The sequence below is a fragment of the Mytilus californianus genome, unplaced genomic scaffold, assembly GCF_021869535.1.
Source record: "Mytilus californianus isolate M0D057914Y unplaced genomic scaffold, xbMytCali1.0.p SCAF_15, whole genome shotgun sequence".
Classification (NCBI taxonomy): Eukaryota; Metazoa; Mollusca; class Bivalvia; order Mytilida; family Mytilidae; genus Mytilus; species Mytilus californianus.
The window spans coordinates 27,306,023-27,333,985 of NW_026262637.1; the positions used below are offsets into that span (position 1 = coordinate 27,306,023).

At 31.2% G+C, this 27,963-nt stretch overlaps 2 protein-coding genes across 8 annotated transcripts in view; both read left to right on the forward strand.

The window, feature by feature from the left end:
* Positions 1–27,963, forward strand: part of LOC127725785 (mitogen-activated protein kinase kinase kinase 4-like) — a 54,092-nt gene that overhangs the window by 19,024 nt on the left and 7,105 nt on the right. For 2 of the 7 annotated variants that reach the window (XM_052233065.1, XM_052233064.1), the window contains exons 8-22: positions 467–677; positions 961–1,060; positions 1,547–1,630; positions 2,412–2,681; positions 3,831–3,980; positions 7,412–7,573; positions 7,979–8,112; positions 17,061–17,142; positions 17,817–17,901; positions 19,170–19,340; positions 20,525–20,635; positions 23,970–24,170; positions 25,366–25,436; positions 26,730–26,846; positions 27,362–27,641. In XM_052233065.1, the coding sequence (XP_052089025.1) occupies positions 467–677; positions 961–1,060; positions 1,547–1,630; positions 2,412–2,681; positions 3,831–3,980; positions 7,412–7,573; positions 7,979–8,112; positions 17,061–17,142; positions 17,817–17,901; positions 19,170–19,340; positions 20,525–20,635; positions 23,970–24,170; positions 25,366–25,436; positions 26,730–26,846; positions 27,362–27,641 (2,229 nt within the window). Of the gene's footprint in view, positions 1–108; positions 159–339; positions 390–416; positions 678–960; positions 1,061–1,546; positions 1,631–2,411; positions 2,682–3,830; positions 3,981–7,411; positions 7,574–7,978; positions 8,113–17,060; positions 17,143–17,816; positions 17,902–19,169; positions 19,341–20,524; positions 20,636–21,243; positions 23,950–23,969; positions 24,171–25,365; positions 25,437–26,729; positions 26,847–27,361; positions 27,642–27,963 lie in introns of those variants that run through there. The other 5 variants (XM_052233063.1, XM_052233061.1, XM_052233066.1 and 2 more) reach the window with 5 other exon arrangements.
* LOC127725786 (uncharacterized) lies at positions 10,520–12,855 on the forward strand. The gene is made up of 2 exons (XM_052233068.1): positions 10,520–10,679; positions 12,291–12,855. The coding sequence occupies exons 1-2, from the start codon at positions 10,595–10,597 to the stop codon at positions 12,803–12,805; spliced, it is 600 nt and encodes a 199-aa protein (XP_052089028.1). The 5' UTR covers positions 10,520–10,594; the 3' UTR covers positions 12,806–12,855.

Genomic DNA, 27,963 nt, shown 5'->3' on the forward strand with positions numbered 1-27,963 from the left:
ACAGGTATTGATGATTTGTTTACCTTTTCAGCACTTTAGCAAGCAGTCTGTTAAATTCTATCGTGGATTTCATGGAGACTGGTATTGATGATTTGTTTACCTTTTCAGCACTTTAGCAAGCAGTCTGTTAAATTCTATCGTGGATTTCATGGAGACAGGTATTGATGATTTGTTTACCTTTTCAGTACTTTAGCAAGCAGTCTGTTAAATTCTATCGTGGATTTCATGGAGACAGGTATTGATGATTTGTTTACCTTTTCAGCACTTTAGCAAGTAGTCTGTTAAATTCTATCAAGGATTTCATGGAGACAGGTATTGATGATTTGTTTACCTTTTCAGCACTTTAGCAAGCAGTCTGTTAAATTCTATCGTGGATTTCATGGAGACAGGTATTGATGATTTGTTTACCTTTTCAGCACTTTAGCAAGTAGTCTGTTAAATTCTATAGTGGATTTCATGGAGACAGGTATCGATGATTTCACAGCCTCCCTATATGACTGGACAATGAGAGATGATGAAGATGAGGATCTAGATGAAAATGGTGATGAATATGCAGATGAAGAAGATGAAAATGAGTCCAATGCACAATATATACGAGATACAGATGATGACAGCCTAGATCCTACAGATTGTGAAAATTCTAGGGATGATCATGTTAAAAGAATCATGGAACTGAGGTATATTTGGGCTCTCAATTTGAAAATGATTTAAAGGAATAAAGGAGTACCCTCCTTCAACAGTTGTCCGTGCATGATGAATGCACACATAAAGATATAATGAATTATACTCAATATTAGCAGTCTACAAAATTATGCTGGTCATAACTACAAATTCCCCACACATTTGGCGTCATGCTTCCAAATATAAAAACTTTGATAAATGAAGTTTCTAATATTTATATATTAGTTTTCTCAGTATTTGAATTATGATGATTTTGTATCTTGTATTTTCTTTTTCTAGACATTCATTCCAACAAACCTCAAGAAATTGTAAGAAGTTATTTAATGAAGCAAGAGAAAGAGCCACCAAAGCCTTAGGTTTTGCCAAAATATTAAGAAAGGTAATTAGAATGTAATGAATGGAAAATGACAATAACACTTTATAAATTGGGTGCATCTAAAGCATTTTCTAGATGTACTTTCATCAGTAACACTCAGACCAAAAAATTTGAAGGCCAAGGATGTTAAAGTAGAAAGCAATGATTATCTTAGCATAAAGATAGTGATCCTTATCAAATAAGTTCTTCGCAAAATGGAATAATTAGTGGTTAATTTTTTATAACTTTTAAAGGTCCACTTTATAGAAAAACTGCTATAAAGGAATCTTCTTGACTTTTTATATTTGTTGAAAGGTATATATATTAAAGATAGATGTTCATGAGATAAATTTTGACTTTTTTTAATATTACATGTCAGAGAAAATGTACAAATGATTGATTCATGATCAATTATTATTTCTAACTTACACATTTAAATACATTTTACTATGCATGCTATGATGTTGTACTTTGTAAATTGAAAGTAATGGTTGTTTATATATTTTCTAGGATCTTGAAATAGCAGCAGACTTTAACATTATAGTCAACACAGCTGAATTGTTTGATAAATTGAAAGAAACAAATCATGCTTTGGTAAGGTTATACTCCAAAGATAATTTTAGGACGAACACAATTTTACGTATGTATAAGGTATTGAAGATTCATTATTCATGGGTACAAAGTTTTTGTGGATACATGATTTTCTGTTTTATGAGTTCCTTTGTTCAAACCTAAAGGAAATTAGCCTTTGTTAAATTTCTGGTTAACTTATACCCAGGAAATCCACTAAAATTAGTATCCCATGATATAGTATGAATCCTCGCAAGGGGAAGGGGGCATTAAGTGTTAACCTTGACCATTTGTCCTTCCATCTTTCCATCCGTCCAATTTTCATTTGAAAAGCAAACTTGAGCGAAGCATTCGTGTCCTCAGACACATTCTTCTTTTATTTAAAATAAATATATAGAAGTAGATTACAACACTTAACACATTTTTGTCATTAAAACTTAAGTATAGGATATTTGTTGTTGTAGAGGTAATACTTAATAAGGCTGATCTAACAGATTAAAACTTGATGGTCACTCTTTTGATGGCTTCTTTTAATGTCAGAGGTCAAAGGTTCGATCAAGGTCAAACCAAAGACTTGAATAATGGAATCTAATGCTAATCTGCCAATGTTTGTGGCATTAAGGAGTGACTCCATTTGGAGTCATTAAAATGATTTCATGGTTTGTGGCATATTTTACTTTAGACTAGTTTGAGCTAGCACATAAAAACATCAGGCACAGCATGTTGGTCTGTTACAGAGCATGTTTAGTATTTTTATTAAAGATTTTGATTATTTCTTAAAAAGTAAATGTGATTAAATTTATAGGTGATGGCATCCATGAATCCTGGCTATCAGATGTTTATACCGAACAAAATAATCAACAACCAACAATTGATTCTACAATTACTGAATGTCACATGTGGTCGGGATGATGTTTCAAGGTCACAAGATGACCCAAACAAGGAAGATGGTTACCTGTTGATGGTGAAATGTGAAGGGGGACGAGACCATAAATTAGAGTGTCCAATCTGGGTCGGGAACTCTGTCAAAGTGGAACCAACAGCAGAAACTACTATAGCCCTATCTCATATTGAGGTAAATGTCAGATGAATTCTTTTGGTACAGTCAGTGGCAGATCAAGGATGGGAGCGTAGGGGGCGTAGTCCTAAGTTTTACCCCTGTCTGTCTGTCTGTCTGTCCCAAAATTAGTTTCCTTTCTCTAACTTTAGTTGGCATCAACCAAATGTTATTAAACATGTACACAATACCTATTACCAACAAACACAGATAAATTTCTAATTTAGGTGGTGTCACCTTCACTGTTACGTCCCTTTATAAATGGAAAAATTGCTAAATTTGACATTTCCCCATTCTAACTTGAGTTTGCCTCAACCAAATGTTATAAAACTTATAGTCAATACTTATACAACCAGACACAGATGAAGTTTGAATATGGGTGGCATTATTTTCACCGTTTTCGAGTTATGTCAAGTAATGTTAAGTAAACAGCTAATGAAAGTTATGACCATTTGGTAAGTTTTCCACAATTTTTTGACAGCTGAAGTGAATCTTATTTTTTCCTTTCTATTCTGATGTGTAATTGTTTACATATATATTTATATGTAAAATTTAAATATGATGAGCTTTGAATAAAACTTGCAGTTTGGAATTCAAGTTTTAGACTAGAGCAACTAGAGCATGTGACCTAGCTCATATTATTTCTACTTTTTAACAGTTTTATCATTTAATGTTAAATCCTTATACTGTGGATTCATTTATTTTCGTGGGTATCAATTTTCGTGGATTGAGGAAAACCAGCATTTTCGTGGTTATTTGATTTCGTGGTTTTGCCAATCTCTGCATACAAAGCCTATAGCAAATTTGTAATTCGTTGAACATTTAAATTCGTGGTTCACCTGTTCCCACGAAACCCACGAAAATTGATATCCAACGAATAATAATGAATCCACAGTAAATGAAGACATACGTGAATGATATAGTTGGTAATGCTATTGCTGAATAGTGGTATAGTGAAAAAAAGTTGAAAATAAGAATAATTTTGCTACACCTTTTAGAATGTTCTATGAAAATGTTAGATTGAAAAAAAACAATTGTAAAAAACATTTCCCATATTGGCAAAAAATAGACCATAAAAGAATAAAAAATAATTGTTTCTTTTAATAAAGGGACAGTTTGATAAAAATAAGAAAAAGCTAAATAACATGTTGTTTATTTTTAACCAAGGTTCAAGGGTTATTGTTAGTTGTGATCAATGCTGGACATTTAACAACACAGAGAAAGGAATTTGAAGGTTATGCTGGGAAAACAGTGGAGCTAGTTAATGAACAAACCTCATGCCATCAAGCTATTGCTGAATCTTTAGCTGAGTTAAAAGTAAGTAGAAAAACAGATCAATGAATTGATCTCATGTATCTTAAAATATATTTTACAAACTTTGCAAATTCAACTTATGTGCATTTAAGGTTGCAATTGGCAAGTCAGAAGATGGGCAGACTGATGGGTTAGGGAATTCTTTTGTATATTTAAGCTCTTCTTCAAATTGCCATTGGAAAGTCTCAAACTTTCCGGAATGTTTATATATGCCATGACATACAAACACACATTTGAAAATTTTTGTAGATTTTCCAGATTATGAAACTAAGTAAATTTTTTAACAGCATTCTTGATGGAGTAGAGGGTACCTAATTTGTGTAATTAACTCTCCAATAATTATCAACCAAGAGCCTTAAAACTTTCTGCATTGTTTGAACATACATGTTTAGTGTGCACTCTCCTAATAAACATAACATCCACTTTATTTGAACTTTGGTGGATAGTTGTCTCATTGGCAATCATACCTCATCTCCTTATTTTTATATAAACCCAGGATATCACTTATTTGTCAAGCAGACTACAATTTTTCCCTTGAATGTATCAATTTGTGCCTGACTTAATTTAGTTAAGTTTGAGTTTTAAACAATGATACTTTTCATTAATCTACTGTAAATTCATAATATATTAGGGATCATAGATTTATTCTTACGAGGAAGCTCCGAGCATGCTCAGAGGATGCTCGGAGCTTTTTAAGTAGGCTCTTCTCAGCAGTTTATGTGACAATAATTATCATGATCCATTAAGATGTCAATCAAATCTATAGCACTTTTATAATAAGGAAAGTAGAGCATTATAGAGGAAGCTCCATTAACACCTGTGTAAACATCTGGTCTATTCAAACAAATCTTGCATTAATTTTACAAAACTATAAAATAGATGAGAAATTCTTCAATATTACTGTACAATGCTTGGTATCAAGTCTTCACAGAAAGAAAATGATTTTTAACATTTTCTTAATAATCATCATACTTTAAAAAACACTCAAATTTTATATTTGAAATATAAATATATTTTAAATTTATACTATATAAAATGAAATATAAAAGTCATCAAAGACACAAACTATGGTTATTGATTTATTACCATACTACCAAAACATGGTACATTCAGTTTCATGCGAAAAAGGGTTGATCTTTTTTTATATTCCATTTAATTTGACAGTTGTTCGAAATTAACCCTCCATTTCATTGCAGAAAAGTTTTTTTGAGTCATAAACATGTTTCTTGGGTGCTTCAAAGCAATAAAAATATACTATATTCTACAGGGAAAAAAGGGGGAGAGAATTTGATTGGTTAACTTCTGGTGATGTTTACTTTCTTATATCATTGTATATGCACTGAAAAGTTATGCTATATTTTCACTGTAGTACAGTACATTTATTTATGTCAAGTATTTCTTTATTTAAAACATAGATAAATTCTGCACATTTTTTTTGAAATATAACAATCATGACAATTAAACAAAGACATATAGGGGGAAAATAATTTTACTCATGCCAAGTATTTCTTTATTTAAAACAAAGCTAAATCTGCACAATTAAAAAAAAATTCCAAGTAAAGAGAGACTTACTAGAGGGAAAACAATGGTGGTATTACCCCCTCAAACCAGGCTTCCACTAATGAATTACAACTTTTCTTCAAGTAGCCATAATTTTCTATAAAAGAACTTAGTTTGCTATTTTATAAAAAAAAAAACATATTACCATTGTTTAGTTAGGGGCATTACTTAAACAAGTAATTTTCAAAATTACCTATACAAGTTATGTTGAAAACGAGGCTGTTTCAAATATAACTTCTATATCATGAATAAGTAACTTCTGTTAATATTATTTTTATAGGTGTCCATTCATACAGGTTTTACTAGCTTTAACAAATTTTCACAGACATCTGGTTATTTTCCCCATGAAACTATTTAAATCCTCAACAACACTAATTGCTTTTCTGATGCCACACTTCTTGTTGGTCAAAGATTAGCCTCTTGGGGCTATTAAAATATCATTTCCCCTTAGAATCTTAGAGATGGACAGTTATCACTAGATATGGAACCTTTAACTTGAAATTATTTATAATTTGAATCTTAATCAAAAGCAATTACATATATTCCTTAAATAATTGTAAGTACTAAGTTTTTTGAAGTTGTATAAAATAATTTATTAAAGTAATATTTTTGTCATTATTTTTTAAAGTAACCTCTCTATACTTATCTAAAATTGGATAAATACTTAATTTTATTTAATGAAATGATCTAAAAATTCTTAAAAACTAAATTTAGTCCATGCTTTATTTGACATTAAAAATAACTATTAAGTTATTAAATAATTTTTAAAAACAAAAAATACTTATAAAAGTGACTAAAAAAAATTACTTGTTAAGTAACGCCCCTGACTGTTGTTTGTGTCTTGATAACTTTTATGTAGCATATTATATAATATAAACTATTTTTAAATCATATCATCTAATTATAAAAATTTGAGAATTTTTTTATTATAAAAAAAGGAATGATTATTAAATATAATAAGAAAATATTTAAATGACTTTTACTTTTTGTGGAGACTTAATATTTCTTTCAAAGCATTACACAGCACAGTTGAAGAATTTCTAATCTATTTTATAGTTTTGTAAAATTTCATGTAAAATGTATTTGAATAGGCCAGATGTTTACACAGGTGTTTATGGAGCTTCCTCTATAATGCTCTACTTTCCTTATCATAGAAGTGGTGTAGATTTGATTGACATCTTAACGGATCATGATAATTATTGTCACATTAATAACTGAGAAGAGCCTACTTAAAAAGCTCCGAGCATCCTCCGAGCATGCTCGGAGCTTCCTCGTAAGAATAAATCTATGATCCCTTACGAGATTTTAATTAATGTGAAAAATGCGTTTGGGTGAGTATCCCAATAATAAGAACTCGCATTCTAAAATCTGATAAATATATCTATATGCTGCTTTTCCTGACAATTTATCTCACATTTTTGTCCATTCTTAAAAAATCGCAATAATAAATGCATACAATAATTTTTGAATTTACAGTATATTGGAAATTTAGATCTAATTTCCTAATGCTTGTAGATTGAGACTTTGTTTGGCTTGCTTGCTTTGTTTGTATAAGTGTTTGCTCAAGCATTGTAATTAAGATTGACATCTGCCAGCAATATAAATAGGCGGAGTTAAACCTGTATTTCTTAAATTTGATTAGATGTTATCCTGGCAGTTATGAATCTAAATATAATGTATACAGGTTCAGCCTATTTATATTGTTTGCAGTTGTTAATCTTAATTACAATGCTTGAGCAAAGATTTATACAAACAAAGCAAGCAAGCCAACCAAAGTCTTACTCTACAAGCATTAGGAAATTAGCTCTAAGTAAAGAATAAATATTTGTTATATATTTGAAAGTCACTGAAATAATTTTGTTTTATTTTATCAGTCAGCTGCTGTAGAGTTACAAGAAAAAGTTGTTTTAGCCATTAAACAGGTGGATGAGAAATTAAACTTTGAAGATATAGCAAACCTAGAAGACAACGAAAAATACCATCTACTGAATCTGTACAGAGAAACTATGCTCAAAGGCTATAACTTTGGATTTGAGGTAAATTTCTTCTATAAAAAATAAGACCTTCTGATTGGGTCACTTTTTAAAAGGGCAAACTTTGGATTTGAGGTATATTCCTTCAAGAGCTATTGTCTGGATCACTTTGAAGTCAGAGAGCCACAATAAAATAAAAAAAAGTGACAGTAATATTTCTTTTAAACATTTTGAAAGTCCATATAAGGTCCTCAGTGATGATCAACATTTTAGAATACCAGATAGTAATGTTGAGAATTAACCAATCATCAATACAATTATGAAAACATAAAAGTTATGTGATGTTTCATGTTGCTGTGTGCAATTGGCACTTTTCACAAAAAATCATACTTCTAAAGTTAAGCGTAAGTTATACTGATATGTTTATGAATTAGGAATATATTTCATTGTAACATTTGTGTATTACAGTACCTGAAGGAGGTGACAAGGTTAGTAACGGGAGAGCCACGACAGAAACTAGGGACACGTCTCGTTAGCTTTGCCAAACAGTGGATGCAGTTTGTAATGGAAAAATGTGATAAAGGAAGAGGAATGAGGCCAAAGTAAGTCATAGATTCACTTAAAAAAAATATGCAGTATCAGAATGCATTTTGGTTAATATTTTCAGTGTTCTCCCCAGGATTTTTTTAAGGCACAAAATTCAAGGGCGTGTAACTCTTTTTTTAGAGTGAACGTTTGTGATCTGAAGCAATAAGTCATAAATCATGACATGCAATATGAATTATAATGCTTTGTGTTATGTGTTTAATAATGCAGAGTATTAATGAATAACAAGAATATATATATGAAATAAATTGATTTTAAACACAAAAGTTATTTATATTCAGTCAATTAAAGAAGTCAAAATATAAATATTCATCTCTGCTCTATGCTCCTTCTAGGGATATTGTTTCAAGATAGTGTTATTTTGTTGGACAGTCTGTTCATCAACTTTGTCTTTATCCTCTTCAGGGTTAAAAATTAAACCCCCACTCACAATAACTTTTGCTTATACCCCCTTTAACATTTCTAAGCCATGAAAACTCAGTCAGCCACTTGTCATTGAAACCAGAAATATGGTGCTTGCTTTTATCAATTGCTAAAACTTGAGCTTGGTTGGGATTAGGAGAAGCAATGAAATCTGCTTATACTGACAGTGTAGACGGAGGTGTATTCCCCTTTTCATTAGAAGTCATTGGTCTGAAAAAAAACTACTTCCATCATCTACCTTTTGCTTATAATTCACCCCTTTGTTATTTGCAGAGAACATGTTCATTCAGAATTAATAAAATCGAATATGGTTAAGATATTTGGTATACAACTTTTTAAAACAATTTTTTTTTTATAAATGAACAGCTGACCAGTTTCCGTAGTTTCACATCACGCTTCCGTGCGTATTATTGTTTAATCCTATCTTTGGCAGATAGATATAAACGAAATTTTACAAATTAGTTAAAGTTAAAACCATTGAAATTATTTACCACTGACATTATACAGAAACTGCGGCGATTCTGTACCCGTTTTGATTGTCGCATTTTCCTGACGCACGGATTCACGATCGATGTTCAATGATCAATTTATTTCTAAAAATATGACAGTTTCAGAGGAATTTACCTTGCAAGCAACATTTGTTCACTTTCTATTAAAGTAAATCACTCCTCGTTATCTTTAATCAAACTTTATTTTAATTTTTTCAACTACTAATACTTTCATTCATAGTTTTCATCGTAGCAATGTGTATTCAAATTTATCATGTGTATTCAACACGTTCATTGGTCGTGATTAAATAGATTCTTCTTCTCGACCAATGAAAAAATTCGTTATACAAATGGTCAAGTGATCACACACACGATGCGTAAATACAATGTATTTGCGATCTATTTCTTCAATTTCTGCACTGAAGTTTTTAAAATTTTTAATTTTCTTCAAAAAATATCTATCTTCTTGATGATCATTTACGCTATTACCTGATAACATAGTCCGATAAGGCTGAGATAAGCGTGGCTCAGGTAAAACTAATTATCAGTTATTGCGTAACACTGACCGACCCAGCGGTGATCAGTAACTTGACAATTTTAACCAACATTTATAATGAAAATGTGAAAATTAACACGCTGCTGGATCAAGTATTAAGGGACAGCGGCCAATTAAGACGCTGCGGGATCTACAAAAATATTATGAAGGCGCTGCAGCACCGCAGCGTCATATCGGCCTGGGGAGAACACTGATTTTCAAAACTGTGCACCAAAACTTAGTGATTTGTTCAAAATGTCCTTAGCAATGGAAATACAACAGATGATGTGACTTCATTTTCATTTTAAAGTACCAACAATGATTTGACCATAGTCCTGTAGTTTTTAAAGGCAGTGCTTTAATGCCTTTCTAGTTGCCGTGTTAATATTTCTTTCCGCGATATCCAACTTATCTACGTGGGGGGTCATTTAGCTCCAAGTAGATCCGGAAAATGTTGATTCTCTCCTCTTCTTATTGTGGTATAAAATGTTTTTTGTCTCATTTCATTTACATTGGGAAATAGAGAAACGATCATTGTGTTTTGTTAGTTTTAAAAACTTTTGATATATTTGTATTTTACATTATAAGCAGTCAACCGATTGACAAACTAGAATTATTTGAATTCCGTGTGGAAAGAGCTCGGGTTAATTTCGAGTGTTTTCTGCAATCTAGATGTTTATAAATCATTTCAGTCGTTGATATAATAATTAAAGGTCGACTGAACATGAATTATATTATACAATTTAAAGCGCATTTCTGTTTATGCACGCGAACCCGTCTAACGTTATTGTTATTTCGCAGTTATATAAAGTAGCAAATTATCGTTCCTGAATAGGTGGCGCCGTGGTAGCCGATCCTGTACTTCAACTTCCGGTTTCTGCACTGTGCAACTATTACAGTTGCATTTTTAATTAACGATGCCAAGTACTTGTTGTTGTGTACCTGGATGTCATTTAAGAGGAGCAAATGACTTAAAAAGAAGGAAAAGTTGGACCAACGCCATGGCCCATACGCAGATTGGACGAGAACACGATGAAATCGTGGAGTCCATCTCAATCAGCTGTTGTTTGCAAGGCACATTTTACTGAAAAAGACTACGTGCAGGAAACTATTCATGGTAAAACTCTATTTTCTTTTTAAAATATATAGTTATATATGTAATCGCCATGCGAATAAACCAAAGTCAGTTTACAACCGCAATTATCGTTTTAGAATAAAAGGGGGTGGTTAATTCAAGACGTCATAATTTTTTGGATTACGATTCAATGTGATCTGTTTGAGATTTTTTGGTGCTTGCTACAATTATAATGATTTCTTACAAGAGGTATATCATACTGAGAATTATTTTAGCAGTAATTATGCTTATGTAGTAATGACAGGAGTGCATAAGCTATGCCTCATAGACTTTCTTGAAAAATATCAATGACAATGTTAACAGGAACAAAACAATGACATGCTCTCATCTATATTATAGTTATTTAATGTGCAAACAATGTATGTTTGTTGCATACGTCTCTCATTGTTTGTCCTTTGGATTTACATAACATACATTTTGATGTACATTGAATCAGGCTAACATAGTTTTATCCAGATTGTAATGAATAAATCTAGTTAATATTTTGCCAGGTTACGAGTACAAAGGAATTATAGTTATCTCGTACCATTGTAATTCGTACCAATGTCAACTCGTACCACTAAACAAAAACTCGTTCCAATGCAAACTCGTACCACTGCTAACTCGTACCACGGTAAATTCATACCATTGTAAACTCGTACCCACTTATTTAAATGCATTCAAATGGTGTTTAATGATGAATATATACTTTAATTTCACTCAATACCACTTAAGATGGTAAAATGTGTATAATTTGAAATTACAATAACCAATTTGTAGCTAATTTTCCTTGTCTAATTGGATAGAGAAAACCGTGGCAGATTGGCTTTGTTGTCTCCCTTGAATAGACTCTTTTTTAAACTTTTACTGACAACTATTTGATTTAATTTTTAATCATTCCAAATCAGTAACATTGAATAGATTTTGGTATTTTTCTATTGTTTCTAAAAGGAATTTTATTTAATGAAAGAATTTATTGATTGTGTTTTAAAGGTTTAAAATTGTTTATGACCAACAGTTAGAAAGTATGAAATTTATTTTTATACAATATTCAGCACATTTCAGCAGAATATGACCATGCTTATATGATTATACAAGTTGATTAGTTAAAGATAAAAAAAACCAAGTTGATTAGTTAATAATCAACCAATAATCACACAATCAAAGGAATTTAATATATTTAGTAGCATGGTAATTAAGAAATTACATTTGTATTTTTGTCTAAGTTTTCATTAAAATCTAGTATAAATTTCAAAGATATTTTAATTTTTTGTATAAAGCTTAAAAAAAAATAATCATAAAACATTCGTATTTTTGTCTAAGTTTTCATTAAAATCTAGTATAAAATTCAAGTAATTCAACTTTTTTTATTTAGTTTACCAAAAAAAAAATCATAAAACTTTCGTATTTTTGAATATATTTTTAATGGTACGAGTTTGCAGTGGTACGAGTTCTGATTGGTACGACTTCCCAGTGGTACGAGTTTACATTGGTACGAGTTTACGTGGTACGAGTTTACAATGGTACGAGTTAACTTGCTTCTGTACAAAGTATGCATTGCTAATGGAAGTTCATTTAATTATCAAAAAACTAATGTTTTATAACCTTTTTCAGGGCACAAACCCACCATACAGAGACTTAAGTCTACTGCCAATCCCAGCCTATTTTCCTGGACCAAGCAAGAGACTGAATCGTCCGCAAAAAGAAAAATCAGGGCAGTTTTCTGTGAAAACAAAAGAACTAAACTTGATGAATATTGTAGTAGAAATCTAGAGGAAATTTTTGATTGTAAAGTTGGTTTTCCTGAAGAAGTAATTCATACTGCAGACAGGATTTATGACTGTCCACCACCAACTGCCGAGCTAATGTTGAGCTTCACAGATGGAATTACGCAAACACCATCAATGCCTATATTTTCAGCAGAGAATTTTGAAATGAAGACACGTGACACAGCCATGCATTTTTATACCGGTTTAGAGTTGTATACTAAATTTTTATTTGTTTTGACCACACTTGGTCCAACAGCACATTGTTTGAGATGCATATATTTTCAAATTGATAGGGTGTCATTTGAAAATCAGTTTTTTTATGACTTTGATGAAATTGATGCATTATACAACCAACTTTGAACTGTCTAGATTCTAGATTGAAACTAGTGTTAAGAATATTGTGTAAACATGGATTGGTTTTTATGTCTAAACCATGTAAACAGTGGCGTGAGGCTAACACTTGGCCATTTAGTGGTTTAGTCAGGTATTTTTCGCCATCCAACTTAGAATTAAAGTTTCCTACAACTTGGATTATTATTGACAGCACAGAATATCCTGTGATAAAACCTAAAGCTCCTAGAGCTCAGGCAACCTTTTCATCATATAAAAACAGAAACACTGAAAATACTTGTATGTTCGACACCTGGTGGTTTAGTCAACTATGTCTCTAATGCATATGTTGGTTGTACCAGTGACTGTGAAATAGTTGAAAGATATAGAATAGTTCAATTATGTGATCCAGGTGACAGTGTGATGGCAGACAAAGGTTTAAATGTGCAAGATTTGTTTGCTCACTTTTTTCAAAAAAAGAAACAGAATTAGTTCCAAAACTCTTATACGGGATAGAAAAGTCTCCAATTAACACATGCACATAGAGCTAATTATTGGACTTGTCAAAACATACAAAATTCTAATAAATCCTATGAATGGAACTGAAACAAAACTTTCATCTGAAATAACATTTAGTTGTTTTATGTTGTGTAATTTTAGAACTTGTATTGTGCCAAAGGATGCATAAATAAAAGTGACGCAATGAAGTTTGTTCTGATATATATATATAAATATTATTTACAATTACATGCACATGTAAATTGTAATGCATATAAAAATAAGGAGATGTGGTATGATATTCAGTGAGTTTATCGAACCAAAGTGCATAAGAAATGGGTTAAGCAGTTACAGGTGTTACTGTCACCATACAATCTCCAACAATTAGAAAAACTTGTACCGTGTAAATAATTTCAGAGATCTTACAACTAAGTTTTGTTGTCTCACCTTGACTTTGGTGAATTGTTTATATCTGTTGATGTAAATATAAAAAAGAAGATGTATGATTGCCAATGAGACAAATCTCCACAAGAGACGAAATGACACAGAAATTAACAGCTATAGGTCACAGTACGGCCTTCAACAATGAGCAAAGCACATACCGCACAGTGAGCTATAAAAGGCCCGAAATGACAATGTAATTCCAACAATTAGAAAAACTTGTACCGTGTAAATAATTTCAGAGATCTTACAACTAAGTTTTGTTGTCTCACCTTGACTTTGGTGAATTGTTTATATCTGTTGATGTAAATATAAAAAAGAAGATGTATGATTGCCAATGAGACAACTCTCCACAAGAGACCAAATGACACAGAAATTAACAGCTATAGGTCACAGTACGGCCTTCAACAATGAGCAAAGCACATACCGCACAGTGAGCTATAAAAGGCCCGAAATGACAATGTAAAACAATTCAAACAAGAAAACTAACGGCCTAATTTATGTACAAAAAATGAACGAATAACAAATATGCAACACATAAACAAACGACAACCACTGAATTACAGGCTCCTGACTTGGGACAGGCACATACATGTACATACAGAATGTGGCGGGGTTAAACATGTTCGCGGGATCCCAACCCACCCCCTAACCTGGGACAGTGGTGTAACAGTACAATATAAGAGCAAACTATAAAAATCAGTTGAAAGAGGCTTAACTCATCAGATGGATAAATACAAATACAAGTGGACGTGGCCGGGTAGTTGTACATCCAAACAACAAAAAGACACTAAGTACAGATCTGAGAGTACTCGCATTTACTGACAGCTAGTTCAAAGCCACAAACAACTGATAAAAAAATCTTGCATCTAAGACTAAATTATCAATCCGTAAGCTCCCTTTAGAATTTTATAAATTTTAGATTTTACATTATTGAGTTATGGGGTTTTTATTCATTAAAAAGGGGGGGATTTTCCAGTTTTTGGACAACAACTCAAAAATGCTTTAAGCAGTTCGCATGAAACTTTGGTGAATTATTTATAGCTATTGATGTAATCTCCCTATTGATTTTCATAAATTTCAAATATGACATTGAGAAGAAATTGAACTTTATTTGTTTATAGTCTGGCAACAGATTTATTAAGTATTGCGCAACAGCACAGTGTATTGCGCAACAGCAAGAAATCTTTAACTGAATATAAATTCAATTCATATAACCGATTTCAAGTTCTTTGACTACATTTATTCAGAAACTATAATATGTCAAATATTTAATTACAATCCAAATTCAGAACTGTATCAAGCTTGAATATTGTGTCCATTTTTGCCTCAACTGTTCAGGGTTGGACCTCTGTGGGTGTATCCAGCTGCGCTCAGCGAATCAGTTTATTACTTAATTAAGAACTCCTTTTTGTCGAGCCTGCGACTTTTGTCGCAGAAAGCTCCACATAGGGATAGTGATCCGGCGGCGGCGTTAGCTAACTTCTTAAAAGCTTTATATTTTAGAAGGTGGAAGGTCTGGATGCTTCATACTTTGTATATGGATGCCTCATGTTACGAAGTTTCCGTCAGTCACATGTCCAATGTCCTTGACCTCATTTTCATGGTTCAGTGACTACTTGAAAAAAAAGTTAAGATTTTTTGTAATGTTGAATTCTCTCTTATTATAAGTAATAGGATAACTATATTTGGTATGTGCATACCTTGCAAGGTCCTCATGCCCGTCAGACAGTTTTCACTTGACCTCGACCTCATTTCATGGATCAGTGAACAAGGTTAAGTTTTCGTGGTCAAGTCCATATCTCAGATACTATAAGCAATAGGTCTAGTATATTCGGTGTATGGAAGGACTGTAAGGTGTACATGTCCAACTGGCAGGTGTCATCTGATCTTGACCTCATTTTCATGGTTCAGTGGTTATAGTTAAGTTTTTGTGTTTTGGTCTGTTTTTCTTATACTGTATGCAATAGGTCTACTATATTTGGTGTATGGAATGATTGTAAGGTGTACATGTCTAGCTGGCAGGTGTCATCTGACCTTGACCTCATTTTCACGGTTCAGTGGTCAAAGTTAAGTTTTTGAGTTTTGTCTTTTTTTCTAATACTATATGCAATAGTTCAACTATATTTGGTGTATGGAAATATTTTATGATCTATATGTCAGTCACGCAGGTTTTTTTTTACCTTGACCTCATTTTCAAGGTTCATTGCTCAGTTTTAAGTTTTTGTGTTTTGGTCTGTTTTTCTTAAACTATAAGCAATAGGTCAACTTTATTTGTTGTATGGAAGAATTGTTAGCTGTACATGCCTGCCTAGCACGGTTCATCTGACCTTGACCTCATTTTCTTGGTTCATTGGTCAATGTTTAGTTTACTTGGTTAATATTAAGTTTATGTGACAGTTGTAATAAAGCTTTATATTTAGGACTATCAACATAATATCAATGATTAGTAAAGAAGGCGAGACATTTCAGCGTGTGCACTCTTGTTTCATTCATGAATTACTTTATACTTGGAAATATAATTTTGCTTGGAGTTATAGTTTCTAAAAAAAGTATTGTCATTGAAAGAGTTGACATGTTGCAATGTACATTTATTCTACATAGTTCTATGGTACCAAATCAAAAGTTTATATTAAAGAAAGAAGTCAAAGGTTTCCCATCATAGTTTAGTTACATACATTTTTTTTGTACCTGAGGTCGTTGAATATAGATCATTATATAAATAAGGAGATGTGTTATAATTGCCAATGAAACAACTATCATCCATACATTGTACTTACCAGTAACAAACCACATTTGCAAAGTTGAATAAAATACAGTTGATAACATTTACTTATTACTTAAAAGAAAATGCCAAACTATTTTAAACAGTATTTGACTATAAACATAGATAAAAAAGGTACTAACTGGACATAATGCACTAGTTCATAAACAAGTGAGAACAATCGCCTTCATATAGTGCTCAGAATATGACATTCATAAAACTTGTTCAATATCATTAGAGAACTCTAAATCTTAAATACTGAAAGCCACCTCTGATAAGTACAATGTACTATGCAAGATAATGATATAACTGGACTAAAAATACACACAACCTGTAATTAACTGCCTTTACAGCGCTTTCGCGCTTTGATTGTAATTCTGAAATGATATCCCTATTTCAGACATGTTATTAAATGTATTTTGTATTTTCCTTTTTAGGACAATTTTAGACAAGATTTATAGAGTGGAGTCAAAATTTAATTACAGTTGAGACAGAATGTTATCAAATATTTGGAAGCATATAATGTCTTGTTTTCCATATTGATTTCTAGAGCATTGCATTATTTGTAATTATACTTTTTAGGTGGGCTAGCCATGGACTTGATTTCCTCACTGTCGCCTGTCAGCCTGTAGTACTTGCTGGGTTAACAGAACAAGAGTTTCAGGTATCTTTACATTGAGTGATTTATGTTCCATTGTTACGAGCTAACGTTTTGTGTCATTGGGTTGCTGTTTCATAGACATATACCGGTACTCAATGTTTCATTTTATTCAAAAATATAATGTCAATAAAGAATCAAAATAAATAAGTGAGACATAATGAATTGTGATTTTTTTTTAATTAAATAAAGTTATGATACTAATTTAAAAATGAAAGTTGGAATAATTTCTAATCTGAAGGCATTGAACAGGCATCAAGTGCAATAAACTCATCATAGATACCAGGATTAAATTTTGTATTTACACCAGACGCGCGTTTCGTCTACAAAAGACTCATCAGTGACGCTCGATTGAAAAAGGTCAAGTAACCTAAACATTCATACCTGACTAGTTGTCACTACATTACCTGAGAGGAATTGAAAAGTAATAATATTTTAATTAGGGCTATTTGAGGAAAATGTATCCTAGGATTGGAAACCACGTGATATTTTTTTTTACTGTGTTATAGGGGTGAAAGCAAATATAATTCTGTTATAAATGAAATTAAAAATTATGAGTGGCAGAGTATTAAAAGAATGATTGGCCAACCTCCCATACATTTTTTTCATGGAATAGCCTATTGAAAATGGAAAAAAATAAATTGATTAATGTGAAAACAAGAAATAACATTATATTACAGGATTTGAAGCACAGTATAAACAACTGCATATCACATGTGATAGGGTCAGCTGATCGTAATTTACCTACTAGTCCAACTCATGGTGGTAAGTAATAACTATATCACACGTGATAGGGTCATCTGATTGTTATATATTAACTAGTCCAACTCATGGTAAGTAATAACTATATCACATGTGATAGGGTCAGCTGATCGTAATATACCTACTAGTCCAACTCATGGTGGTAAGTAATAACTTTATCACACATGATAGGGTCATCTGATTGTTATATATTAACTAGTCCAACTCATGGTAAGTAATAACTAGATCACATGTGATAAGGACATCTGATTGTTATATACCTACTTGTCCAACTCGTGGTAAGGGTCATTTGATTGGTATATACTACCTAGTCCAAATCATGTTAAGGGTCATCTGATTGGTATATACTACCTAGTCCAACTCGTGGTAAGGGTCATTTGATTGTAACATACCAACTTGTCCAACTCATGGTAAATAATAAAGTGTATATTACATTTACATTTATTGGGGTGAGCGGGTATTAATGTACTGATTAGTCTAATTAATAATAAGTATTAGTTGTTATTTTTAAATCACACATAAAAACTCTTTTACAAAAGTCAATTGTTTATTTGATATACAAACTGGAAATGTTATTATGATGTGCAAACTAAAACTTATGATACAAATTTGTCCTTATCGACCAACATTGAGGAAAAAAGAGAAAGCAAAATTATGCAGCAAGCATCCATGCAATCAAAATGGATATGTAAAGCTTTGGAGTCCTGTGTTGGTAGAAGGTCATTTTCTACAGTAAATAATCAAACCAACAACAGGATGTATGGTTTCCTGTCATAATGAAAATTTCAAACTTTTCTATGAGTGACTTTTAAAGCTGTAATGCCAAGTCTATATCCTTGCCCTGTTCAATAAATGTATTTACTTCTTCATAGAACTTCAGATTATTGACGAAAACTAATAACATTTAAAAGAAGGTACATGTAGATTTTTAACACAAATTTACAGATACTGGTAATTGTTTTGTTGTTGGTACACACAAATAAATTTGCTTTCTGTTGATTCATGAATTCTTTATAAGCTGTGGGAAATGGTGAAGCTATTTCTGCAGGTGTCCTTTTATCATTCATCCTATGAATTGTTTGGTGTATTATTTCGGTGTCCCTTTCCTAGAATTGATAGTTAACAAAGATAGTATCTGACCCATTGGCATTATTCTGAGCAAACAATTCATTGTTTATTGTAAGCACTGGTATAATGAAGCTATAATGTGCATAGAAGAACAATATTATTTATGAAAATGTCTGATGATGTTTTAAAAATTTCTATTACAGGATCAATGCATTCATCTAGGTCATCCAGTTCTGATTTTGGAGGTGGGCGGTCCTACATGAGATTCCCATCCTGGCCGACAACAGAGTCACCAATCAAACGTTCATCATCACAGATGTCAACAAAGTCAGCTGATGGAGTTACCTCCCCTCTGTCTGCAGGCTCTGACACAAGTAAGAGAAAACATGATATAGTGTTGTTGCTTGCAGTTGCATAGATATAAGGGCTTATCAAAATAACTCAGTTTTAATAATCAGGCAATCTGTTTCTATTATAGAAGAAACAATACTTGGATTATAATTAGATATTGAAACCATAAACCATACATGTTTAGCATTTTTTGTGAGGTCCGTCTGTTCAATTTAAATAATAGTAAGATATTTGAAGGAAATTGGTTAAAATGTGTATGGTTTATACTGTAACAAGAATAGTATTTACGTATTTGCCTGGTTCTTTTAGAATAAGACACACATGAAATATGATATAAAGTTTAGAATAACTAAAACATTACAAGTCAGTTTGAGTGATATTGTATTTATTTTGATGACCCTAAACTGTTGTTAAAAAAGTATATGTTTTTGCTGTTCAAATTTCTTTGATTGATTTTGTATTTTGCTTAATTATTATTATAAAAAGAAATTTGGTACACAGTCGGTTGAGTTTTGATATAAAAACAATTGATAATTTGTCCTTTTTTATATACAAAAGTATTATTTTATTGCCTTGTTTTTATCAAATATTTTTACGATGTCCAATGTCCTGAAAATACTAGACATTGGCTTCTGAATGTTTAACAGCAAACAATTATCACCCAATAAGATATTATTTCTAAAACAGAAAACTTGTATAAGTCAATACCTTAAAATTCATACACACTAACATTTATATTTCAAAGAAAGATGAACAAAGTTGTGGCAATCTCTGTTTTTAAATGTAATCACAAGACTTTACTCTCTTGACTTTTCTTTGTTGTAATCACAGTTTATTGCATGCTTATATTCACATTTCTAAGATTGCCTTAAATTTCTGTTTGACATTACACAGGAAAATGTATGGTTTGTTCATGTAATAGTTAAATAATTGATAAATTAAAAATCTTCAGACAAACTGGAATTCTTGTAAGATTTATCAGAAAATATGCACAAAATTATATGTTAAACTGGGTCCTGCTTCTAATCAAAGAAATTATATGTTAAACGGGGTCCTGCTTCTAATCAAAGCATTTATCTATAATAAAAAACATATATTTCATATTCAGAAACTTTCATGATACATTTTCATAGAAAGTGTGTACATATATATGGAATTTCAGTTTGGAAAGAATTATATAGTTGAGCTAGCTTTGACTTGTTTTCAGGAAGTTCCAAGCGCAGCTCTATAGAATCTATGCCAGAAGTAGAAACATGTATTTACGATGGGGAAGACGGTGGTCTAATTTTAGATATAAGTCACCGACGTCGCAGTAGAGGTAGATTGCACATTTTTGTTGCTCTTGTTTTTTTTTTAACTGTCATTGTAGATAATTTATTTGGTTTTGGAGATTGTAAGAAATGGTATAATTTCAAATTAATAGACAAGGGAATATTAATATCATACACTTTGTTAAACAACACACTTATTTCAGATAAAAAGGCTTCACTTTTCTGCTTGTGGCTTATCTTTAACTGAATATGTTGAGGGATGGCTTTTATGTGATAGGTGTGCCAGTTATTGATATATTTTAATCTTGGTCATGTTAATAATAAAAAGTCAATAATTGTTGAGATAATAAGATTTTAGTTTAGTAAGCTTTGGGAAAATATATTGGAATTTGATATTTCCAATTTTAATCTAGTTTATTTCTATATATTAATATGATAAAATACAGAATCCTAGAAATACATTACTTCCAATTATACATAACTTCTCATTGAACTTGAGGCAAAATTGAAATCTTTAAATAGACTGAGGGAAGCCTGAACATTTTATATCACACAGCCAGATTTTGTTTTAATACTGTGAATGCTGTAAAACAAATTCCTTTGTCCTTTGTCTACAACAAACACATGTTGACTTTATGTTTATTGAACATTTCAGCAAGTTTAGGTAAGAACTGTTCCCACCCTGAGTTATATTACCAATCATATTTGAATGGACTTACCAAGGCAAGATGCTTGAAGGAAGTTTTTAAGCTGGTATAAGTCAACACCCTTTTGATATGCTTGTGAAAAACCAGTTTGGGAAAAAAGATGTACTTCTGATTTAAATATCAAGGGATATAAGTAACCTTAAATTAGGATAACTAGTTGTTAAAAGGTATAAACATGGCCATTAGCATATCTTTCTTAAATACAACTATTTGAAATAAATGGCATTAGATTTACCGTATCTCTTACATTTTCTTTGTTATTAGGGACCAAATGGCAGATAATTGCACTTTTACAAATTGGGTAAAGTTTTTAGTTTTAACTTCCAAAGTGGGTGTGACTTTTGTGATTTTCCACTTTATATATTTCTAAAAAGTGTTCACGGTTAGACAACAGCTTTGTATAGTATTGATTTTTCCAATGATATGAGAAGCAGAAGTTTTGGAAAAATTACAATTCAATGTTATACATACTGTAAAGCCCATTTCTATGTCCAAGACAAATTTGGTGTCAATGTTAGTTTTAATACACACTTATTTAGTACTCTTATGTCCACATGTTTGGGTTATGTCATGTAGGATGATATAACTGTGAGGTTTCTTGACTATAGATCAGCTTATGTAAATATCCATTAATTTTACTAATAAAAAAATTTATACAGAATTAATTTAAGATATTTTATACAGCAATGAAGGAAGTAGTAATTCAGTATTTATATATTCCAGATCCTGCTTATTCCCCTTAAATTTAAGTAAACACGTTATGTCCTGTAATGCACAATGTATCATTTTAATTTCATTTTGTTTATTCAGGAAAGGTTTTGCATGATTCAGTAATTTTGTCATACAGCAAATCTATATTGCTTAAACTGTATTTTTAAAAGTATACTCACACATTAACATTTCAATGGAAAAAGGGACAAATTTGATTGAGTTGAATTAGCAATTCCAGAAAAGATCAGATTTCTATAATACCCTTTCATCTTATATTTGTAATGATTTTGTCCAGTCTTATCCTCATTTCCAGGAAATATTGTGAAGTATTTTGTACTGTTTTTACTACTGTTGATTCACTTATTTATTGTGGATTGAGAAGAACTGTATTTTCATGGCTATTGATTCCATGGATTTATTAAAGTCTGCATACAAGCCTATAGAAAAGTTTCAATTCTATGAACACATAAATTTGTGGTTCACCGTGCCAAAATCCACAAATTGGTAAACCACAAATAATAATGAATCCACAGTAATATAGAACATTGGCAATTTTCATTTCATATAGAACAGAAATATGTTTTTTTATGGAATTAAATAATCAATTATGTGATCACATTATTACATTGAATATTCAGCATTGATTTGAAACTTCAATGATCGATTAAAAAGTTTTATGTTTTACTTTACTCTGGGAACAGTATATATAACTGGAAATGAATCTGATACGCTTTTCAGTATAAAATTGATAAAATCTCGGACTCCCCGAGACTTCCCGAGATTTACGGATTTTGGTAGCGTCTGACTGAAAAACTATCAGAACTGCTCAACAAATAAACCACATAACTCTAATTGTAAATAAATACAAGTTTTATCATTTAGTAGATATATTTTGTCATATAAAATTACCAAAATAAGTTTGATTTGTTTGATGTGAAGTGTTTTATAATAGTTTGGGAATTTAAAAATCATCGTGGCAATGGCCGCCATTTTTTTATTACCTTGTTTGAATTCTGCACAATTCTGTGATGAAATGCTTGCGATTTTAACATATTTGAAGTGACAGAATACAAGTTTGATACACTAGCATCACTATAAAACTAGTTTGAATGACATTTTATTGATAATATCAGAAATTATTAGGATAATAGCGAGTCCGTTTTTAACACATGTCCGTTTCTGTATCGTATCTTTATTAACTATGGCACGACGATAAAATCGACTACAATCAGGTAGTGTCAAGTCCCGTCAATATATATGTTCGTGCTTTACTTAAGTAAAGATTTTTTAATCACCTATATTTTTAACCTAAATATATTTTACTTTACTTTTACCTTTATTTTTACATAAGTTTTATATTGATGAAAAAGTTTGAATTGTTTGGTATTTTTTTTTTTGTATGATCAGGCATGTTTATTGAAATATGACATTCTTATTATGTGAATAATTGTACATTATGTTAAAAAAATATTTGATGTTGGTGAGATATTATTTATGGAAGTGGTGAGTGTTTTTGTTTACATATAGTGCATGTGCTTGATCTAGTATCTATCTAATAATACTTTGAATATATTTTCATATTGATCTTTATCAATTTATATTCGTAAATATTTTATAATTGGACAATTCAAAGCCATTTCTGAACAACAGAATACCTCACAAAGAAAAAAAAATCACTTTTTTGCCTACTGTGAAAATGTTTTTTTTTATTATCTAAAAAAGACATTTTAAAAAAACAAAAGGAAAATTAAAACATATTTATATTAATTTTCCTTAATTTATGATCAGTGAATCATATCTTGACCATGACAGCTAGTAGTCCTAGAGAAATAATAGAGATAGACTTAACTGATATTTGATGTTACATTTCTGTTTTAATCACCTCACTCAAGTACTACCATATTCTGGGTTATGATATATAAATAATCAAGATTTTAAATGAAAACTAATCCTTCTTTTGCAGGTGGATCGTGTGATTTTAGCCATGAAATAATACCATTGTCTGAGAAAGCTACAAAGAAAATAGAAAAACTGGAGGAGGATAGAACCAAGAAATTACAGGAACAAAGAGTCATTGGAAGGGAAGTCAGTAAAAAGTCAGAGACTGACTACCGTATCAATGTACGAAGGGTTACTTTTAGATGGCAAAGAGGTTTAAAAATAGGTATGGATGGTTTTATGTGTAAGAATATTTATTGACACTGTATATAAAAGAACCATTTACAATGTTAGAGCGTTCCTGATGAAGGTAAATCCTGAAAAGCACTTACAAAATGTATAAAGTGTTAATTTAATTTACAAAAGTTATTACGAAATAATAAGATTTTGTTTATACATGATTCTGAAGTGCCAGAATATTGTATGAAACATTTTGATCTTGAAATGAAATGAGAGCCTTGAAGGCAGAAATTATATCAAGTCACAAGTGCCTTCAAAACAGAGCCCGAATTTTAATAAAACTAAACAAATGAACTGTAAATTTCATTGATCATCATATATCTTTTAAAATCTTATAAATTTTAATGCTTAAACACTTGCTATTGAAATGCTTGAACGGTTTTAGTTAAATTTGTGGTATTAATTGGATTGGTTTCTGTTGTACTGAATACTTCCTATAGATTTAGTTGGTTTTTGTTTATGAAAAATATATTTTCATATGGATTTCTATTAATCTGTCCTTTACAACAATTTTGCTAAAACTAAATTTGACTCCTTTAAGGAATTGTTGGCCTTTAATTACATTTAGATATTTTTTATACAAATAGTATAGTATAGTATTCATAGCTTAAGGATGTACTTAGGTGAAATTAAAAAAATCTAGAATTTAAACTTGATATTATAAGTCAGAAGAGCATTAGTCAAGGAACAAAATAAGCTGAAAATATTATAGGTTATGGAGCTACTTTCTGAGATATATAATTTTTTTTAAATGGCGGGAAAAGGTTGACTCTGACTTTTACCTTGTATTTGCATTGGTATTATTTGGGTCTCAAATCGAAATAAAGGAAATCTAGAATCTGCTTGAATTTTGGTAAATGACCTTTTATGAGCTTTTGAAGTCTTATATGAAAAGAAAAATGGGTGTTCTGGGGCAAAATATTTTACCCTGTATCGTAGGAAAAAACCAAGGAGTCCGAACATTTGACAAAAATTCTTAACTTCACCTAAGTACATCCTTAGAGTATGGATAATGATGACAAATATTTCAGTAATCAGAATTAATTTCAGAAAACTAATTTATCTAGTGTATTCTCAATTTGGGATTTGCTATTTTCTTAATGGTTTGGGGTAAACTAGAAGATATTTTGTGGTATCTAATAGAGATTTTACATATGTTTTATGTTTTTCTGTAATTATAGGTGAAGGTCAGTTTGGAAAGGTATATTCAGCTGTCAACATGGATACAGGTGATTTGATGGCCATGAAAGAGGTATAGTGTTAATTTGTTATTTTATAGCTTAGACACAATTTTTTTTTATTACTATTACCATAATTGGAATTTTTTAGTTCGTTTAAAACTGGTTTAACGCCACCTCTTATTTATGTGTCTGTCCAAAGTGGGGAATATTTTAAGAATTCATGGCTGTCTCATCAAGTTTTTATCTGTCATCTCTGTTGAAACTTTTATATTTGTTTCAGATATAGTTTTCATCCTGAATTTATTTGATCAATTTCTCTAGAATTGATATGATTTAGAGCCTGTCAGTTAGTTGTGTTGCTTTTCAATCATTGAAGAATATATTGTGACCTTAAATTTGTACAATCAAAAACATGTATTGTCAGGTTGTTGTCTGATAAAAAGCTAATTCAAATCTGCTCTTTCATGTGATAGGCATAATAGGTTAGAAAACTGTGATTCTTTTTTAATAGAAGGGAAATATATCAATCTTAATTTAAATAAGAAAGGAAGAAGTACTGTAAATTCTTAAATTTTTGCACACATTGATAATTATTATTATACCCCCGCTTTAAAAAAGTAGGGGTATACTCTTTTACCTCTGTCTGTCCCTCCGTCCATCCGTCAGTCCATCCGTCAGTCAGTCCGTCTGTCCCATGAATATTTTTCGTCGCATCTTTCTAAGGAACTACATTACAAGAATTTCTGAAATTTGGTTTCAGGGTTTATATGAGTCAGCTATACTGTGTGATGTGCTTTCAGATTCATCACTCAACAACTTCCTGTTTACCGAACACTTACATCATTTTACACATGACATCCAAGTTGAAAATTTTCGTCACATTTTTCTCAGGAACTACATTACAAGGATTTCTGAAATTTAGTTTCAGGGTTTATATGAGACAGCTATACCCTGTGATGCGTTTTCAGATTCATCACTCAACAACTCCCTGTTTACCGAACACTTACATATTTTTACACGATTAAAATTATCCAGTTGCAGCGGGGGTATCATCAGTGAGCAGTAGCTCACAGTTTCACTTGTTGTGATTGTAGAACAATAAACAAAAATGTGAGAATAATTATTACGATTTAAGGATATGCTCCAAGCAAATAATGCTATCAAAATGCAAGGTTGGTTTTTTTGGCGAAACCTATTCCATTGCAATTTTCACAATAATAAAAACAGCACAAAAATAACTGAATATGCAGTATCTTAAAATCTTTTGAAAATTGATGACTCTGATAAAAATCTTAATTTTATTACTCAATATTTTGTATTATCTAGCAAGGGGGGCATAAGTTAATCAGTCTATTTTATTGTAGATGAAATTCCAAGCTAATGACCATCAAGCTCTGAAGGAAATAGCTGATGAGATTATAATGTTTGAGGGAATACAACATCCTAACTTAATCAAGTACTATGGTGTTGAAGTACACAGGGTGAGTGATTTAGGTTATAGTGACCTATTTTTAATATTACTAAGAAACAGAAATTTGATAAAAAGATTAGGAATATGGGATTGAAATGTACATCCATTGTAAATATTGATAAAGGTTCAGTTGAAAAAGAAAGCACATAGAGAAAAAATGTACATGTGTGGAATTATACATTCTCAAGTTAATTTTCAAAATTTACAATGGAAATAACAAATTAAGAGAATATAAATCTTGTCATTGTTCATCTCATAGATATGTATTTTATAAATATACCCCCACTGTAAAGTAATGGTATAACTTTTGTCTCTCTGTCCATCTATCAATAACAAAGTTGTGTTGTAATTTCTCAGCAACTGAACTGTATGGCTTCTTGATACATGTATATTGCACCAAGTTTCAACTGTTCATAGCAAACAGTATATTATAAGTATTCAGTTCCTTTTATGTTCTTGTATCTGTTTGCAAATATCATAATTTTTTGAAATAGAGAGACAATTAATTTGGTCTTTCTTTGTCAGGATGAAATGTTGATTTTTATGGAATATTGTGATAGAGGAACATTAGAAGAAGCAACTAAAATGGGACTTCCTGAACATCTCATGGCACTATATGCCAAGGAAATCCTCAAAGCTATTGGTCACCTTCATGAGTTTAATATAGTACATAGAGACATCAAGGGAGCAAATGTATTTCTGACTTCTGAGGGATGTCTTAAATTAGGAGATTTTGGTTGTTCAGCCAAGCTGAAGAGCCAACAGACGATGCCAGGAGAGTTCAATAATATTGTAGGAACTACAGGTAAGATAGTCATGTGACACACCAGGGAAGTTTTATATTGTTTATACAGAGAATAAAGAAACTGCCGTGTAACCTTTGCTTTATGAATAGCTTTGATGTATTTGCTTCCTGTACAGATGCAGTTATGCCTTGTATACTTAGGACAAGAACATGTGAGATCCTGCATTGTTCTACATCAATGAATTGATCTAGATTATGAACATATTATTTAAGTATTTCATTTGCTATGTACCAAATTATGAAAGAATGGTGGTACATGTATGAGGGACAGTTTATTCTGTAAAATTTTTACTTTTGTATTTACAGAGTTATGGGAAATTAA

Coding starts and splice junctions, on each gene's coding strand:
- LOC127725786 (XM_052233068.1), top strand. CDS start 10,595: ATGAAATCGTGGAGTCCATCTCAATCAGCTGTTGTTTGCAAGGCACAT. Junction 10,680..12,290: donor CGTGCAGGAAACTATTCATG/GTAAAACTCTAT, acceptor AACCTTTTTCAG/GGCACAAACCCACCATACAG.